At 44.8% G+C, this 19482-nt stretch overlaps 1 protein-coding gene across 2 annotated transcripts in view; it reads right to left on the bottom strand.

Annotated features, from left to right (window-relative positions):
• The window catches only part of Pcolce2 (procollagen C-endopeptidase enhancer 2), a 59312-nt gene extending 41251 nt beyond the window's left edge, over positions 1 to 18061 (bottom strand). The window contains exons 1-2 of one of the 2 annotated variants that reach the window (XM_047563072.1): positions 18000 to 18061; positions 16387 to 16495 (exon numbers count right to left, since the gene is read on the bottom strand). In XM_047563072.1, coding sequence (XP_047419028.1) covers positions 16387 to 16495; positions 18000 to 18046 — 156 coding nt within the window. In that variant the 5' untranslated portion in view covers positions 18047 to 18061. Of the gene's footprint in view, positions 1 to 16386; positions 16496 to 17379; positions 17758 to 17999 lie in introns of those variants that run through there. The other variant, XM_047563071.1, reaches the window with a different exon arrangement.
• Positions 18062 to 19482: the final 1421 nt, after the last annotated feature.

The following is a 19482-nucleotide window of genomic DNA, read 5'->3' as shown; positions in this document are numbered from 1 at the left end:
ATCAGCCTGGGCAATTTAGTAAGACCCTGTCTCAAAATTAAAAAAATAAAGAAAGAAAGAACTCGGGCTGTGCCTGCGTCATAAAGTACCCCAGGCTCAATCCCCAAGTTTTTTGGTTTTTTTTTTTTCAACTTTTGCTAATCAAAAGACATGATTGAAAAGGAACAGCTAAACTGCAGGTGGGAAGAAAATACTTGCTATACGTGTATCTGACAGGGAACTTGTATTCAGAACAAATGAATTACAATTAATGATAAAGGACAATAAATACAGAGATGAAAGAACATGCACTTCACAAAGAATAATATGCACATGAAAGAGTCCAATCTCCATCATTAAGAAAATGCAAACTAAGATCACAATTCAATATCACTAAACACCCATCAGAACAGCTAAAACTTAAAAGTCTGATGAGGTTCAGGGTGTAATGCACCGGTAGAGTGCTCGCCTAGCACGCACAAGGTCCTGGGTTCCATCCCCGGCACTGGGAACCAAGAAAAATTTCCAGAATGTGGAGCAAACAGAAATTCCAGGCATTGCTGATGGGGGTGTAAAATGGTCAATAAATTTGGCACGTGGACCAGCAGTTTCTCAAAAAGTTAAAACATGCATGTTTCCCACAACTCAGAAACTCCTGGAGAAAAAGAAGTATGTGTGAATAAAAATACCTTTCAAAAAAATGCTCATAGCAGATTTATTCACAGCAGCTCAAATTTGGAAAAAACACAAATGCCTATCGACAGAACACCTAAACCATCTATGGCTCAGCCACACAATGGAATTGTACTCAGCGACAGGAGGAACAAACTATTGGCACCCGCAAGCACATGGATAAACCAAAAAGCAACACAGAGCATAAAAGTGATCAAGAAATAAAGTAGCACATACTTTTCTAGAGGACCTCACTTCTGGGAAGTTCTAGAACAGGAAAAACTAATCTACGCTGTCTGCCCCTCACAGGGAGGGATGAATGGGTTGGGAAGGAGCAAAAGGGACAATTCTGCTCTGGAAATGCTCTCCACCGTTTGGAGCATGCACTCATCAGCCTCAGTGAACTGCAAATGTAAGATCCGGGCATGCCACTGTACGTAAGGAAGGTATGCCTGTCAAAACAGTGCTGTGCAGGGGGCATGAGCATACAGCTAGCAGCCTACCAAGTTCAGAGCAGAGCCGGCCACTTAATTAACACTCAATGACTGTCGGTTAAAATTATAAGTGTTACCTGTCACAGCAAAGCTACTGGTTAAGTGCCCTTCACATGACTGCAAACCTGAAACTGGTCAGGAGAAGTTTGAAACTGTATATGCATCTGTATAACAAATTGTAAAAAATTCCAGTTATAGTCTATCATGTTACCTATCATAAGAACCCAGTTATTTATTATACGCCACATCCAATTTATTCTTATTAGTTTTACCAACTGCCTCCTTAATCAACAGTCACTCCATATATAAAAAACATATGTGGTTGGGCTGGGGATATAGCTCAGTGCAGAGGACTTGCCTAGCATGCACAAGGCCCTGGGTTTGATCCCCATCAAAGAAAGAAAGGAAGAAGGGATGAAGGGAGGGAGGGAGGGAGGGAGGGAGGAAGGAAGGAAGGAAGGAAGGAAGGAAGGAAGGAAGGAAGGAAGGAAGGATTGACCAATAGTTAATCCAATAGGTTCACAAAGGATCAAAAGCACTGTCATGGAGGACGGTGACTTTATGTGTGCAACACTGGCGTTGGAACCAGGGCCTGGGTAGGCTAAACATGCACTGTATCATGGACTACACCTCCGGCCCGACTCGTGTCCTTGGTTTCAGCTCAGAAAAGTACTTGATGTGGTGGCAGACACTTGAATCTCAGTTATGAGGGAGGCTGGGGTAGGAGATCGGCAAGTTTGAGAGGAGCCTCTGTAACTAAGCAAGACCCTGAGCAAGACAGGAAGGGCTGGAGACGTAGCTCAGTGGTAGAGCACCCCCAGGTTCAGTCCCAGTACCCCCCCAAAGAGAAAGAAAGAAACAGACAAGTACCTGAGATGTCAGAGAAAACCGAAGTATATAAACCTGAGAAATGCAACAGCTGGCTGTGAACTCTTCTGAAAGGAATGCAAGTCCCTTGAAGGTAGGGCAGGGGACAGAAGGAACGGTGGTATTCCTCATTTCTCCCATGAAGGCTAACCGATTTTTTTAATGAGTTAATATTTATTAAGTACTGTACCTACTATGTGTCAGGTCACATGCTGGGCTCTAAGGGAAGGCCAAAGGCTGAGCAGGGCTTCTCCCCTTTATAACAGCATCGTCTAAGACAGTGTTTCTGAAACTTTCAGCCTCCAGGGGTCCCTTAATGGACATGGATGGATACATACACGGTCCATCAATGTTAGGCTCCATTTTTAAAATTCAAAATTAAATTCACAACACTATCTTAAAATTAACACAGTACTACGTTCACATGAGCAAGAGGCATACTTGCCAATCCATTTGGTAACAGTCTCAAAGGCAATCAGTTTTATCTTTTACTTTCCACCGCTATAAGCCGAAAAGTCCTAGCCCACGGTAATGAGATGTGGAGAATGGCAGCAGTGTTTGCTGGCTTCCTTCCGGGGTTCTGAACAGTCAAGTCAAATAAGGACCCAGAAGTGGTGGGTCCTTTTCCTCACGAACTCCGACCTTCTGTGAAATTTCAGGCTGATTGACGGATGTGTCACACTGAGATCTTAAGATGTGAGTTTCCGTTTGGGCAAGAACAGTATTTGGATTCCTGATTCTGTCTCTGGTATGAGTTATCTCTAGAAAGCATTTTTCACATTTTGCTGCAACATCTGGATGTGGTCTGAAAATATCCCCATGGTGTTACTGACTTACTTCTCTGAGGAGTGAAGAAAACATCAAGGCTGGAAACTCTCTAAACCCTCCACACCAAGCCCTTTCTGTTCAACCTCAGAAAAGCCCAATTCCTTGTTTTCAAGGTGAACGTAGTGACATCTTGACTCTGAATTACAGACAGAGGTGGGACAAGAAATAGGATTTCCTGCCGTGACACACTAGAGCGTGCATTTGAAGCAGAAGAAACGTCTTCATTAACGTCACCTATGATTGAAGCATTTTCTTCTCACAATATATCATTCTTCATTGCAAAGCTTGCCCGAGAAACTTCCTGTTTAGCAGTCAGTAGACCTAACTCAGTGGGACAGTGCCCCCCAGCTCTTGAACCTTAGGGTCACAGACTCATCAACTGCCATTGGATCACGTTTCTGATTTTCGTGATTTCCTACAGCACTGACTCAAGAGAAAGAAGCAAAGAGTTACAGCTGCCTCTTCCCTCTGGCGACATCACCGCCTGCAGTCCAGGGCACTGCTCAGCTTCCTGTACCCCAAACCAGGCCCCTGGTCTCCCCGGGCACAGGGGACCACAGGACCATCCTTCCAGTTTGCTCAGGCCCAAGGCTCTGCAGCAGCCCCGACTCCTCTTATTCTCTTCCACTCTGCACTTTGCCCATCCACAATTTTTATTGGCTCTATTTTAAAATATGTCCAGCAACTGACCACCCCTCACCACCTTCGCGGCTCCCGTGCTGGTCCCGCCATCCCCTCTCATCTCAGTGACAGCAATGGCCTCCCAACTACTATCCCCTCTTACCCCCCATCATCTGTTCTCAACTCTGCATCCAGGGTGATCCTTTTAAAATACAAGCCACATTATGTCACTCCTCTGCTTAAAACCCAGTGTTGTGCAGGTAAATCTGAAATGTGAACTTGGCTAGCCTGAAGTAGACTACGGTATCTTGTATTCCATCAACTGACTTTTTTTTTTTTTTGAAACCAGTGACTAAACCCAGAGATACTTTACCACTGAGCTACATTCCCAGCCCTTTTTAGTCCTTATTTGGAGACAGGGTTTTGTTAAGTTGCTAAGACTGGCCTCAAATCCGAGATCCTCCTGCCTCAGCTTCCCAAATCCCTGGAATCACAGGTATTCGTCTGTGATCACCCTCAATAGTGTGGGTGGGCCTTGTCCAATCAGGTGGAAGGGAGTCCAGAGGGGCAAATGGAACCTGGGGTTTCCCTGAGGGAGAAGAAATTGAGCATCACTTCTCACTGAGTGTTCCCAGCCTGGCCTCCACATTTCATACCCCAGCCTCCACAACGCCACAATCACATGAATTAATTTCTTGAAATAAAGCTCATTATATATGTACACTTGGGCATATTAAATATACACGTGTGTGCTATGCACAGGAGTATGTATCTACTATTGGTTCTACTTTGCTGAAGGGCCCCGATACAACCTCCTCATGCCCTCTATATTCCATTGTCCCTCTGGATCCCTCTCCTCCCATCCCACCCTGCTCCCTTCCTGGGCTAACCTCCATGAATGAACAACAGCATCAGCATCTGTCTTCCAGTTGCTTCCGGCCACGGAAGCGCCAGTAAGACACTAACAGGCAGAAAGTCAGGCCAAGGCTCTTTCCCTATGAGGTCACCTTGCGGTGACTCCTGGGTTCTAGTAACAGCTCCCTCCATCTCCCTCGGGGGCCAGAAGTGCTGACAGCTTGGCTGCAATTAGTCCCTTGTCACCATGTAATCACTTGTGGCCTCCTGCCCTGTTTGGAAGTTGCTCTGCAGATTAACCCTTGAACCACTGTATTTTGAGTGTGCTGTTTTCCACGGGGCTGTGACGGACAGACTTTCTATTGCGCTCACGATGGCCCGCAAGGCCCTGCGGGATCTGCCCACTCTTCCCTCAGCGGCCTCAGCTTCTCCTGCTTTCCCCTGGTTCGCTCCTCTTTGCTGCTCAGAGTACAAGCCAGGCATGTGCGGCCCGTCCAGGGTAAGAGTCTGCCTGGTTCACCAGTGTCTTCTATGTGCCCAGAAGAGCTGGTGCGGGTAAACATATCATCCCCTGATCCCCTCAGTCTCCATGCCCACGTCCCTCCTGTGCACCCACAGGAGGGGTGCTACCTTCTTCTTAACCACAGTTTACAGAAGAACCCTAGAGGGAGAGAAAAAAAAAACCTGGCTCTTGTTGCCCAGCTCCACAACCCAAAGCTACCACGCCATCTCCTTCACATTCACCCAGGATCGCCGAATGTGCACCTTGGGCAAAGGTGGACAGTCACAAGTCGGAGCCCACCATCATCATCCACATGATGACGAAGTCTACTGTTGATTCATCTTCACAAAATGTAAGAAATTCCCCTCAAAAGAGTACTTTTTCCAAAAGGTTTATGACCTGCTTGGAATGAAATATCTAAAACACAGATGCAAGTCTAAAGATGACTGAGTGGTCTATGCTGGTTCAACAATTCTACAAATGTTAAAATTATGATAATAGGGCTGGGGATATAGCTCAGCTGGTAGAGTGCTTGCCTTGCATGCACAAGGCCCTGGGTTCAATTCTCAGCACCACAAAAAAGGAAAAAAAAAAAAAAAAAAAACCAAAATTATGATAATATCTATCATTCAGCTGCACTATCATAAGCATTTGTTGACTCTAAAAGAAAATCAGATTTTTCCTAAAGTTAACAAGTTAATAGAATATACTCTTTTGATTAATATTAACTGTTGATTTATTTTGCTATTTAACTACTTGCAAGTTCAACCCCGAATGGTTTTATACATAAAATTATCACGTTTCAAAGTCAACATTAATACTGAGTCATCCAACTCTTACATACGCAAGGAATATAATATACAGTTGTACCTCAACTGAGTAACAGGACATAAACACGGAAAGCACAGGAGCACTTCACTTCAGAATGTTCTAGAATGTTCTCCTCTACACGTTAGAAAGTAAACATTCAGAAACTGCTATTAAATCTGAACATGGTTCTGTTTGCTCATGTCATTGTCAGAGGGACTACACAACTACATGCCCAGAATATAAAACAGGGCCTGATGCACAGTAAGTATCTTGTGAATATTTCATGAATAGATAGTATTTATTTTCTGAGTATTTACCATGCCCTAGGTATTGCTCTTAATGACATACCTGTAATAACTAATGTAACACCTAACATAATCCTAGAAGGTAGGGAGTAGGGTCAGCCACATTTTATAGATGAGAAAACCGAGGAAGCAAGAAGGAAAGTAAAAAGCCCAAGGTACTACTGCTAGGAAGTAATTGTCTTGGCAATAGTCACATAACAAAACACCTCAATCTGTGAGACTTCAAACAGTGATGCACTCTTATTTCTTATGGTTCACTGGCCTTGCTGGAGGGTTCTGGACTTCTCTCATACAATGATTCTCTGTTAGCAGCTAGGACATCATCATCTGAAGGCCTAACTGTACTGGTCCTTCAAGATGACTCCCTCACTCACAGGTCTGCAAATCAGCTGAGAAGACTGAAACTGCTGTCGGCTGCCTGGGCGTCTCTCTCCACGAAACCAGTTGAGCTTCCTCACAGAATGGCAGTCCCTCCATGGCAGCTGGCTTCCCCTAGAGCGCACATTTTAAGAAACTAAGGCAGGGCTGGAGGTGTAGTGCAAGAACCTGGGTTTGATCCCCAGCAATGAATAAAAAAAAAAAAAAGAAAGAAAGAAAGAAAAGAAAAGAAAAAAGGAACAGAGAAACGAAGGCAGACGCTGAAAGCTTTCGAAGGCTCTAGTCCTGGGAGTCAGCCACTGTCCTTTTTGCTTTATTCTGTTTGTTTCACAGGGCCATCCTAGAGTCAACGCTGGGAGACACTAGAAAACCAGATATGGCACCCCGACTGTCACCTTTAGAGACTCACCACCCGCAAGGTAGAGCTGGCATTTGGATCTAGGCAGGCCGACTCCAGAAACCGCACTCTTAACCACCAAGCCGCCGTGTCTCCATCAGGAATGAATGCATAAGTTCTTCAGTCTGTGTCACTAGAGGGGCCTACTGTGGGGATCTGGGACTCCAAAGGTGAATTAAAATCTCCAACTCCATAAGGTTATTTCCATTCTTTCTTTTCTTTCTTTTCCAGTGCTGGGGATGGCAGCCAGGGCCTCCTGCATGCCCGGCACCACTCCACCCGTGAGCTACATCCCCAGCCTGATCCCTAATTTTTAACCAAAAATCCTTTGTCTGCTTCTAAACACCCTGGTTCCAAAAGTCAAGAGGCGCCCTCCGTAGGTGCTGGGGTGGAGGAGGCTGGGTACATCAGGGAGGGTTTGGAAGCTCTTCTGTGGACAAAGCTTTATGAAAGCGCATGTTTAAATGAAGAAAGGGCACAGTGAGTAGCCACGGGTATTTTCAAGGGGAACTCGCCATGCCCCAAAGGGATTACCATCTGGCTTGAGCGAGCTGGCCCGCAGACAAGTTCTACACAAATGCCACACTCTCAGTCCCCATTACAGCCCTGGAAAAGAGGTTTAAAAAAATCATCAGCACCACCATTTACTGAGTGCCTGTCTCCACCAAGCGCTGTGCAGAGGCCTTCACCTCCTGCTCACTTCAATCCTCACGTCAACCTCACAGGGCAGGGTGGACCACCATATCCAGGGTACCAACTTCAGAAAGTTCCAGAACTTTCATCGCATACTTAGTAAGTGGCCAGAGATTAAAACTTATGTCACTGTGACTCTCCAAAGCCCATTCTTCTAAGCACCAAGGAATGCCATACGTACAACCCTCCACCACGGTGATCCCTGTCCCCCTGGGTCATCGTGAGTCATTTCTGGGATATCTGACTACTGAGAGGCTCCTCGCCTCCCCCATCATCTGGGGCTGTGATGTTTCCAATCACTGCTGTTTCTGGGTTCAATCTGGCACCTGATCTTAGGTAGGTACTTTACAGTTGTAGTGAATTAATAAGTTATGATTTCTTCAGAGGAAGGTGACAGTAAACCAGGGGTTTTGGGTCAGTGTCTAGCAATCAAGTCCCTATCAACCACGCCTGGGAGCTTGGGCAGTAAAACTGCCTCTGGCTTCCACGTGCCTCTTCTCATGGGTCTCTCCCTCCCTTCACGTTTTAGAAAACACTATCTGATTATGTGCAGGGCCCGGGAGTGCCTTGGGGTGAGGCGGTGAGAGCGAGGGGTATTTAGTGGCAGGGCTTGGGCTCTGGGCAGCTTTCATTCCAACTCCCCACCTCTCCGCGGGTGTTCCATTTATTTTTGGATGTTTATGTTGGTTCTCCAAGACCTGCCACACCAACTCTCATGAGCTAACAAATAATGTATTTGAAGAAACCCCTTCTCTCCTCCCAGGTTCCTAGAGTTAGAAATTCAAGGGTACCCAGGAGCAACCTTGCCACGGCTTTTACAGCTGAGAAATGACAAGATGTGACTGTGTAAGTAGAGGGTAATGATCCCCCTTTCCACGGGACCTAGGGACAAGATTTCATACCCAGAATGCTTCTCTGTGTAAGGAACCTGGGACAGCAGTTGTCCACGGAGGCACCTTCCTAACTAAGCAGAACCCCTTCCTAAGTCTAAGCAGAACAAAACCCAGCCTTGGAATTAGGACCCCTCTAAATATTTTACTGGTCTTCAGCAAAAAGCTACCAAGTGAGAACACTGCCTTTTTTTTTTTACTGAAAGATTATAAGGAAACTGCAGATGTATGGAACAATTCAAATGTGCCCAGTAAACTCAACTCTGGAGTGAGGCAAGGAATGGGAAAGTAATTTCGCCATCCTTTTTCATAATACATACGAAAATCCTTTCTAGGGCTTTACCTCTATGAAATGCCTTCTCCACTTACACTGCTTTTAAAGATGTGTCTCCTTGCATTCTGCCATGACAGTGGTGTTTCAGGAAAGAGTGGGGGTTTTTTGATCATGAATAATCGTTAGAGAGAATCCCTTGCAGAAAAAAAAGAAAAAAGTAAAGGAAAAAAAAAACCCCAATGGAAGACTTCATTTTCAAGTTTTCTCATCTATTTGTTTATCTGCCTGAATGCAGCACTAAAAATGGAAGCAGCATAAATCAGTATACTTAACAAAGCATCAGGTTTTCAATCAATGAAAGCATACTTGGTCCACATGAGAAAGCAAGAAGAAAACAAAACAAAAACAAAGACCAGAGGCCCTCAAAAGCAAGCAGACAAGTAAACAAAGAGAAAAAGGGGACAGAGGCCCCTCTGGGGAAATGTCACCTGCTTGCTTACTGATCAAGGCTCCCCAGAGGAGTCAGGGAGCAGGGATGCTTCCAGTGTCTTCTCCACTGAAACCTAACAGGAGTAGCTGATGGGTCCTGAGGGTCATGGCTTTATTCTCTCATTCAAACAAACAAACAAAAAAGAGCTGTAGGCTCTTGTCCCACTCATACTGGTTCTCAAGCTTGGATGTGCAAACATTCTCAACACGTTAATTATACTCATTGTCATGTTCCTTAAGTATCAATGACATCAACTCAGCATTGGATCAAATTACTATTCAGGCAGCTGAAATAACCATGCTGATAAAACAGATATATTCATTCATTTATTAAAAAAAAAAAAAGTTAAGATAGGAATTTCAGTCTATATAATTCTAAATCCTATGTACAGTTTAAAGCCAGGAAATACGTGTTTAAGGCCAAAATTCCATTCCCCTATCTCTCCTGCTATGGTTACACCAGACAAATCATAGTTACAGTCATTTTAGAACCCTTGCTATACCCTCAGGTATAATTAAGTGACTTAAACGCTGAGTTCCTGCCTCAATTCATTATTTGTTTTCTCAAATTATACACCCAGCACTGATCTTACCAGGGTGTCACTGTTTCAATTTTGACACAAACCCACGCCCCGCCACCCCCCGCTAGCTTTCTTCTCATGAAGCTGTTCAAAGTTACTGCAAAGACATAAATCCCACTCCCATTTTTAATCTATGAGTTCTTTCCATTAAATGTGAATGCTATTTAAATTTAATAAGCCATTTAAACTTAATCAGGCTTCTGGGGGATGGATTCCTATGATGACTTTAACACATAAAGTTAGAAAATTACCCTCAGGGCAATGGTACAGAAATACCTTTCTATAGTTGCTTTTATTTTTTGGTACTGGGGATTGAACCCAGAAGCACTTAATCGCTGAGCCACATCCCAGCCCTTTTTATACTTTGTGAGATAGGTCTCGCTAAGCTGCTTAGGGCCTTGCTAAGTCACTGAGGCTGGCGCTGAACTCCAGATCCTCCTGCCTCAGCCTCCTGAGCTGCTGGGATTACAGGTGTGAGCCACCCTGCCAGGTTTACATAATTGTTTATCAGGCATTTTCAGAAATACCAAGGCACATGTGAGGTCGAACAAAGTCTTACAAAGGTCTACTTCAAATCAACACATGAAACTACTTATGGTGAACACCAAGATAATTCACACACACAGTTGTTACTGATTCTTGTTTACTCCCTAGGAGATTAATTATAAGCTCCCTGATCTCAGGGCCCATCACAATGCCTACTACATACTAGGCACTCAATACATTTTGGTGACTACATATTTGATAAATAAGTGTGTAAATGTAATTGTATTACTGAGTCAGAAAATATTGGGCTAAGTCTTTTCGTACTATTTACAAACATGATGATATTAGGCAAAATGCAAATGTATGAGACCTCAGTTTCCCTACCTGGGACATGGGCACATTAATGCTTGTCTTGCCAACCTCAGAGAATTGCATGCAAATGAAATTAACTGAGTCAACGTATTTGAACGCATGCTAAAAAACATACAATATTATTTTAGTACTATGCTTTATATAATAACAAGTATATTAAATTCCAGCAGAATAAAAAAGTAGGTAGTTATCAAATGATAACTGGGGAATCTGAAGTTCTTTCTATGTAAGACTGTTTATGCTTTTCATCTTTTGCCTGCAGTAGCTAAATAAGGAGGAATTGATGTATTTTTGGCCTGAACAGGACAGACTGTATCCGTTGTCAAACTTTCTTCTTAACCCTGATTAGTCAGACTTCCTGATCCTCCCAAGTTATTTACTTCAGAGACAAAAGGATGAAAACTTGTTTTCTAGGTGGGGCCCCAAGATGAAATTTTAAATTGCTCAAGTGTTTGCTGATTTTTCTCAAGTCAGGTTTATGCTGAAAATAATAATTTGAAAACCTGAATTAATTGGCTAATTTCAGTACTTTTAAAATCTTTTTGGAAATATAGAAGGGATTATAAATAACAAATATAAACCTTATAATTTCAGTAATGCTATATAATAATAGAATTGCATACATGGCTTACCTCATTTTAAAAACTGATTTTTAAATTATGCTCAGCTTTATTTTATTCTTTTTGCAGTGCAGGGGATTGAACCCAGGGCCTTGTGCATGCAAGGCAAGCACTCTGCCAACTGAGCTATATTCCCAGCCCTATGTTTAGCTTTAAATCTAAGAATGAAATTATTTTCACTAATCTCTGTACACCAGGTGCTGTTCTGGTTAGATAATAACAGCAACTGCCTTACACATTTATTGTTATATTGTTCAGAAACCAACTTTAAATAACAATTCCTATATACCAGTTCAAGCAGAGTTCCTCGAAGGCTCTGGGCTTTAAATTTGCTCTAATTTGCAGTTGCTGTAAATAAATTTCAGCCCATGCCACTTAGCCATCCATACCAAATAGAGCCCACAAAGATATGTTATTGTCAATGTCTAGTGTTCTCTAAAGGAACATATTTGTGTCAAATCATTAATATGTCTCTCTAATTCTACTATGGGAACTACAAATTGGAGAAGTCACACATGAAAATATCAAGAAACAGAAATCCTGGTGAGCTGCCAAGTTGGCGTGGATCCGTAAGGAAACTATAATGGACTGGTGCTCTCGACGCCCGGGGAGCCTGGAGCCAGGAAGGCAAGGTGCCTGGTGGGCTTTCTCTCACCTCCCACCCAGGGTGGGCTCACACTTCCTATCTGTCACCTGTGTCTACAGCACTGTGCTGGCAGGCTCAGGGACAGCTTTCTGGCCTGTGTTGCCGTGGGCCCAGCGGCCCGCTTCCTTTAAGGATCCTAGGATCTCTTACTGTCCTCGGCACACAATCTTGCAGGAGAACCATGGCAACAGGGGTCCAGGTGGTGGTAGGTCCACGTTTGGAGTTTCGTGCCTTGCTGCAAGACTCGGCTCTGGCAGTTCTTATCTTTAAATCAGTGAGGGTGACTTTCCCTAGCTTGCTTGCTTTTTTTTTTTTTTTTTTTTTTTTTGGTACCAGGGATTGAACTCTGGGGTACTCAACCATTGAGCCACATCCCCAGCCCTATTTTGTATTTTATTTAGAGACAGTTCTCACTGAATTGCTTAGCACCTCACTTTGCTGAGGCTGGTTTTGAACTCGTGATCCTCCTGCCCCAGCCTCCCGAGCCGCTGGGATTACAGGCTTCCAAGTTTTCTCAGAAGCCTGGGTCCTCATTTTCCAAAGGACTTTAGCTGTCGCATCACTCTCATTTCCTGCCACTCCCTCATATATAAAGGACAAATTATGCAAATGCCTTTTAGGTTACAGTCCCAAAAGACAGCGCCTACAGGAAGCTTACAAAATGTCACTCCCACGATGGATTACAAAATGCTTAACTATTCCTTAACTCTTATGTTTTCTGATTAAATATATAGTCATGCATTTTTAAGAATACACTCAGCAAAATTAATTAGTGAAACTCAAGACTAACCGAAGTCACTGAGAGTTTGTGACCAGAAACATAAAGCTGAGTCAACAGGTACAAGTTTCAGTCACAACTTCAACAACCACAAAGTGCAAGTATCAGCTTCCCCATTTGCAAAGCAGAAGCACAACCGAACGGCATGGAGCAACTTCGTGCTCAACAGATATTTATGTGGGTAAAAGGAACCTCAAAATCCTCTAGCACTGTCCCAAAGTGACTTCGGGGGATGATGGAGATATTCATATCACATATGGTCCAGGATGGTGGTCACTATCCACATGTGGCTACTGAGCACTTGAAATTGAGTGAGTGGGATTGAGGAAATGAACTTTTATTTCATTAATTTAAATTTTAAACAGCCAATGTCGATCGTGCAGCTGTCCAAGAAATTGCTCTAATAACGTTAAAGTCCTATTCCAGGGGCTGGGGATGCAGCTCACTGGCTGAGCACGCGTTTTGCGGGTGCAAGGCCCTGGGTTCACAGGGGGAAAAGTTTTTTTAAAAAAAGGGGGCAAATCTCAATTTCTAATCTGCAGGCTACACTTCCACACCAGAAAGCCCCACATGGTGGCTGGAAAGCCTGCCCGTGACCACCGGGGTTCACTTTTCTCATAGTGCAGACGCTAAAATCAGACTTCCACACTCTCCACTGGTACCACAGGAGAGTGAAAACCACTTGGTGGCGGAAGGCCACCTGCTGGCACACAGGGACCGTCAGGAAGAACCAAAAGGGAGGCAGATGTTTGGGAGGCAGATGAGCTTAAACAGCCTATGTCTCTCCCCCTCCGGGAGCTGAAGTATTCTGGTTCTGGGTGTGTGTGCACGTGTGTGTATGTGCTTTTCCCGTCCCAGGGACTGAACCCAGGCGCCCTCTACCACCGAGCTTCATCTCCAGCCCTTTACGCTTTTTATTTTGAGGCAGGGTCTTGCTATGGCCCAGACTGGCCTCAATCCGTCTGCCTCGGCCTCCTGAGTAGCTGGGATTACATGCGTGCACCACCACATGCCACGAAGTTCAAGGGCCACTCTGAGATTTTCTCATCTGTGTGATGGAAAAAAACCTCTTAGAAATGTGTCAGAAGGGCTTCTGTGACGTTTTGACAAAAGTGACACTGACTCACCCAGTGGGAACTCTATTCTTGGTTTGTAGATGGAGTGGCAGGAAATGGACTGGACTAGAAGCTTCAGCTAGAGACTGGGTTGGACAGGTCCTAGCAGAGCACCAGCCACGTCCAGAACGGCGGCCACCCTGGGGGCTGCGACCAGGGCACCTGCCCCTCAGCTGCAGCCTCACTCCAACAAGCATGCAGATCTGCTGAGAAGGCACGGAGGCAAAAGTCTCCGAGTTTCTTCATCTTCTTTCTCGCCATCCTATGCACCCCACCACCTCCTCCTGGACACCTCGGCACCTTCCCAATCCATCTCCCTGTTTCCATTCTTAACTCCCTGTAATTCAACCTCCACACAACTACCAGAAAGATCTTTTACAATCAGATCATCTCATTCCTCTGCTTGAAGTCCTCCCGTGGTTCCTACTCACAACAAAATTCAAACTCCCTACTCTGGTCTCCAGGGCTCTGCTCTTTTATTGTTTATTTATTTATATTTATTTTTTTGCTTCTTCTCTTCCCACTGTCCCCCTTCTTCCTTCTGTTCCCACCACACGGACCGCCTCCATTGTTCTTGAGGTAAATCAGACATCTTCCCCGCCTCAGGCTCTGAGTTTCAGGGATTTAGGTGCATAGATCTGTCTTTACAATAAACCTGAGATTAAAGAAGAGAAATGCTGGTCACACGGTTTATGAGGGCTGGGAGGAGAATCTGCATTCAGGGAGATCTGCCAATGCCGAGCTTGTAAAATGGGCTCCTTTAAAATCGGGGCCTTAGTGAAGTCCTAACTGACTCCACTTTGCTGGGCTGGCCTGTTCTTCCTGAGTCATTTCTCCTCGACTTATCCCAGGTTCCAGGAAGAGCCAGCCTCATAGGCAGATCACCTCACGAGGAAACAAAATTGCCTCCTCAAGCAATAAAGATTTCCCTGGTGCCACAGACCCCTACAGAACCAGACCCGAGATAATGACCCACCAGGCCACAGTCAACCAAGTCTGTTTGACTACGCATGCTCTCCCTCTCCCCTGTTCCTCCCCCATGGCCATACTGAATGAATTCCTTTCCTGCTTTATCATCACTCATCTCTCCGACTAGACTCTCCAGGTGGCTTGTGGCTTGTACCTGATCTGTGGGGACCCCCAGTGCCAGACCTCTGGCCTAGGACTCCAGTAAGCTCATGGCTTTCACCTTGGCATTACATTCAAATGAAGCATCCATATACTTCCGTGTCCCCACACAGAAGGAGGCCACTGGGCCTTTCTAGAGGCAAACCCCTCCTTTGTCAAGGAAAACCTTCCCTGGATGCCCTCCAACCGCCCCCAGTCAGCATTTCATGCCACACCAACACTGTCCTGCAATCTTCCCCAAGTCACGTGATCAAACATGAATTTCGACTTGTTAGGCACATGATGCCTCTGGGCTATTAATTTTCTTGGTTCATTCTAAACTTGCAAGCATTTAATTACAATTAAAACAAGGCTATAATAAAAAAAAACAAGTTACTTTTATGAGTGTTTCAGAAACTTATTTCATATTTATGCTAACATCAATATTTCTAAGCTAATCTTATGTCTTATTCTCTCCTGGCTCCATATGCTGTAAAAACAATGAAATCTGTACCAATTCATCAGATGGCTGACATTTTATAGGAGGGCATGAATGCACATAAGAGCTGAGTTTTATATTCCGGAGGAGGACCTCTCAGATCTGCCTGCCAAATGACCTTCTTGGAGGGAATGCCTCACTGCAGGACAGGTTTTACTTTACATAAAGTAGGACTCATAAGCCATTTGCTCAAGTCAGTTCCTATCATTGTTTGAGGCCTCAGCTTCTCCATCTATAAAGTGGGGATAATAATACTTTCTTAGAGCGGTTTTGAGGATCGGTGAGATGATGCTTGTTAACTACCTGGCCCAGTAGATGCTAGCTTATACAGTCAGAGGTCTCGACTTCTTACAATTAGAATCTGTGGGTAGTACAGCCTGACTAAATGAAGCGCTCAGGGAACCAGTGTTTTCAATTACCAAACAACTCCCCAACAACAACAAAAATGAAGATAGCAATCACTGCCACACTGACTACAAAGGTAACACAATCCAGCTGACTCTAAATACGCTTTTTAAAACACTAGTTGTCTTAAGATCCAGCTGCTTATCTTGACTCAGCATAATCTAGCCATGATTATATCAGCCTTGTTATCCAGCCCCCCAACCCCAATTATTATTGTTCTCTACTCTTAAATTGCTTTTTAGTGGTGGCTTCGATCCAGGGACATCAAGTGTTTTTTCTTTCTTTCTTTTTTCTCCTCTATTTTCTTTTCCTAGTGGGTATAAAGTAGTCATAGCACTATCTTTGATCTTTTATTTCCCACTGGGAGTTTATGCAGGCATGAGGAATAACTAACTTCCAAAGGTCAATAGACAGACCTTTGACTGAAAATAGCCTTCATTAGGAATCCATAAAACTCAACTGAGTCAGGCTAAGTTCTCAGAAGCACATCTGCTTTCAGAATTTATTCCTTCAAGCATTATCTTGAGCCCTTTCTAATCGTTAATGCAGGACACCACTAGATCTCTTAATAAAAATCTCCCAAATAGTTGAAGTAAATCCAGCATTTCATTTATTCAGGCATTTGCCTCTAACCCAAATCCTCACACCAGAAGAAAAAAGCAACTGCCTTGCTCTGCTTCCAATGCCCACTTTCAAGAGAATACCTTTTTTAAAAATGCTTACTGTGATTTTCCAAGTACATTTGCTATTTGGAGGGTACACTCCAGGAAAACCTTCACTGCCAATAAATCCAGACTCTCCAGTAAGAATGCCGCCACATGTGAAAACAGGTCTGTGAAAATAAAAGAGGAAAGAACACTTAATTTGAAACATGGTTTAACAATCTAAAGTCCACCTCAGAAAGATGCACAGAAATGGACAAGAGTTAATATTGTTTAATACTTGCTTGCACTAGATAATAGAGCTGAAAGCTGCTAGCTCTCAGAATATTTAAATCACAGCATGATCAAACGCGCAGTCCAAATGCCATCTGTCTCCATCAGAATCACCTAGGAATATATTTACCTAGGAATATATGTACATACATAAAACCAGATCCTCCAGGGTGCATGCAAGTCTCCTAGGAAAATGGTTAATGGATCAACTAAACTGGAGAGAGTGGAAGAGGTGGTGAGAGCCAGGTTGAGTGAGGTGCAAGGTTTTAAGGATAGCCAGTTAATATTATTTAAATAGTTATTTAGTTAGTTAATAAGAAAGTTTTGACGTTCCCAGATTTGGAGGCATGCCTAGGTCTCCTCCCCTCTTCTGGAAACCTTTGGCAGCGCCTCCCATTGAAAAGGAAGGCTGATGCTGATGGAGGTGGAAGAGGAGGTGCCAGCACCGGCCACGCGTGGGTTGGGTCCCTCAGCTCGGGTCCTGGGCCGTCCAAAAGGTGGCAAAGAGTTAACAGTTGGGAGCGGCTCCCGGGTTTCCCCTGGGGCTCCCATCTCTGGGCAAAGCCTCTCGGGGCAAGGACACAGCAGTCAAGCAGACGCCACCTAAGTGGGCCCTGGTCCTTCCCTCCGCTCCCTCAGACACCCGCGGAGAGGAGAGGCAGGTCGGTGCCCCGCGCCACGTGGTGGCGGGCCGGCTGCGGAGCCCCCTGGGCGCAGGGCGGGCGCAGGGCGGGCGCAGGGAGGCGAGCGCGGCGCGGGGGCGCGGGGGCGCGGAGGTTACCTCTCCGGGGGCTGCGGCCGGGCCGGCCGGGCGGCGGCGGCCAGCAGCAGGCAGAGCGGGGCCCAGGCGCCGGCGCCCCTCATGGCCGGTGTGGACGCGCGGGCTCCACCCCGCCGCGCGCACCCCGCTTCGCACCCGCCGGGGCTCACACCCCCGCGGGCATGGACACGCGCGCGCCCCGGCGTCCCGCGGCCCCTCTCCGTGTCGGCTGCGCGCTCGCGCCGCGGGCGGCCAGGTACCCCGAGTGCGCGGCGGCCGGCGGGCGGGGCGCTTTTAAAGGCGCTCGCGGTGCCGTCTGACGACGCTCCGTTTCCCCTGAGGAGCTGCTCTGGCAGCCGCAGGCCACTGCTGAATATCCCGTTTGTTCTCGGCGGCAGGAGGGGCGGCTCCGAGGGCAGAGCCGCCTCCTCCCCTGGGGCGCGCGGGCGGGCGGGCGTCCGCCCCGTGCGCCCCGGGACCCACCGCGGGACCGCGGGCCCAAGGATGGGCACCGAGTGGTACCCAGGCGGGCCTGGCTCCCCCGTCCACGGACCGGCCTCAGCGCGAGCGTCGTGGTTTGCTTTGGGGAGTGTTCCCCCAACAGTTGCTTTTAAATAAAAAGTATCATTTTTAGACTTAGCTGGTTGCTGCAAAATCTAGGGTTCCCTGCTTTGTCGCCTTCGAACATCCAGATCCAAGGAGACAGTAAAGACGCTCCACCGAATTCCAACTCCGGGTCTCAGACTTTTACTTTAAACACACACACACAAGCTCAGTAGATGCTTCTGTTTTTCCTGGTCTTGAAAATAAGGAGGGAGATGGCTTCTGTGGGGGGATTTAAATATGCCTTTTCAAGCCAGCGATCTGCGAGTGAATTAAATGTCAAATAACGAGGGCGGAAGCCCAATCATCTAATCTCACCATCCCATGTTAAGTTCTGGAAATGGTGTTTCTCTGCTGGCATCTCTCTGTTTTTAGAAGAGCTTATCCAACAGTTGGGAAAGAAGCTTTCCAGTTTCTTTCTTTAGTATCGATGAGTTAAGCTTTACAGAGAACTTGTTTGTCCAAGAACAATTCTAGCCTTGTGGAATCGAGGCTTTCCTTTATTTAATTACACACACCAAAAATTTAAACCTTTATTTTTGGTAAGTGCTTCCCAATAATCGGGAATTAATAAAAGAATAGCAAGAACAGAACGGACGAATTGAGATTTTCAACAATCACATCACCCATGGGAGATATAATTTAATTTTCATGCCTGATTTCGGCAGTTCCCTCTAAATTATTTTCACTCTTTAAGAAAAAAAGTAAGCATTAGAGTAAAACTTGTCAAGATTTCATTTCTAAAGATGAGTTTATTATGTTAAGAATATAAACACTTGGGACAAAAAAATAGCTAAAAACTGGTTGCAGAAAGTAACCTGACTTTTAATGATGGGAAAACCCAAGAGCTTACACTAGTAATCAGAACTTCCCTGCAGAGTTCAAATTATCTTAGCATTTTTAAAAAGTGAAGGCAAAAAAACACCATAAACTACAAATTTTGAAGAGTTCTCCAAAGGCACCACACCCCGTATTACATTTTTTTAAGAAGGGATTACAGAATTTGGCAAGTTGCATTATATTCTAAAACTTACACCCTCGACTCAATAAAATTTTCTTTAGACCAGCAAAGAGGAAAATAAATGATTGTTTATCTTGCACACATTTCAAGAATAAGCTATCCAATAGCCTAAGTGTTTTAGATGATAGTTTATTAAAAAGTCATAGTTTGACATTCTAAAGTGAAAATATTGTGCAATTCAATTTGGGTAATGGTTTAGAGTCTTCATAACCAGAAAATACTTCATTCTTAGGACTAAACAAAGTTTTTGAATTTTAAAATAAAAAGCACAAAGTATTAAGCATGCCTAAATAGATAGAAAACTATTTGAACAAAAATATGCAATGGTGTTTTCTTTCCCTAGTTTATAGCTGATGATGAGTTCATATCCTTACTGAAGAGTTGGGTTTCTAACACTGATCATTCTGTTGTTGTTGTTGAGACTCATAAGAAAGACATTGATCTTCCCATGTGATTTTAAAAGTTTATTAAGACTCATATTATTTGCTTTTAAAAACACA

Source organism: Sciurus carolinensis, chromosome 9 (genome assembly GCF_902686445.1).
Source record: "Sciurus carolinensis chromosome 9, mSciCar1.2, whole genome shotgun sequence".
Taxonomy (NCBI): domain Eukaryota; kingdom Metazoa; phylum Chordata; class Mammalia; order Rodentia; family Sciuridae; genus Sciurus; species Sciurus carolinensis.
This window is presented reverse-complemented; position numbering and strand designations above follow the sequence as displayed.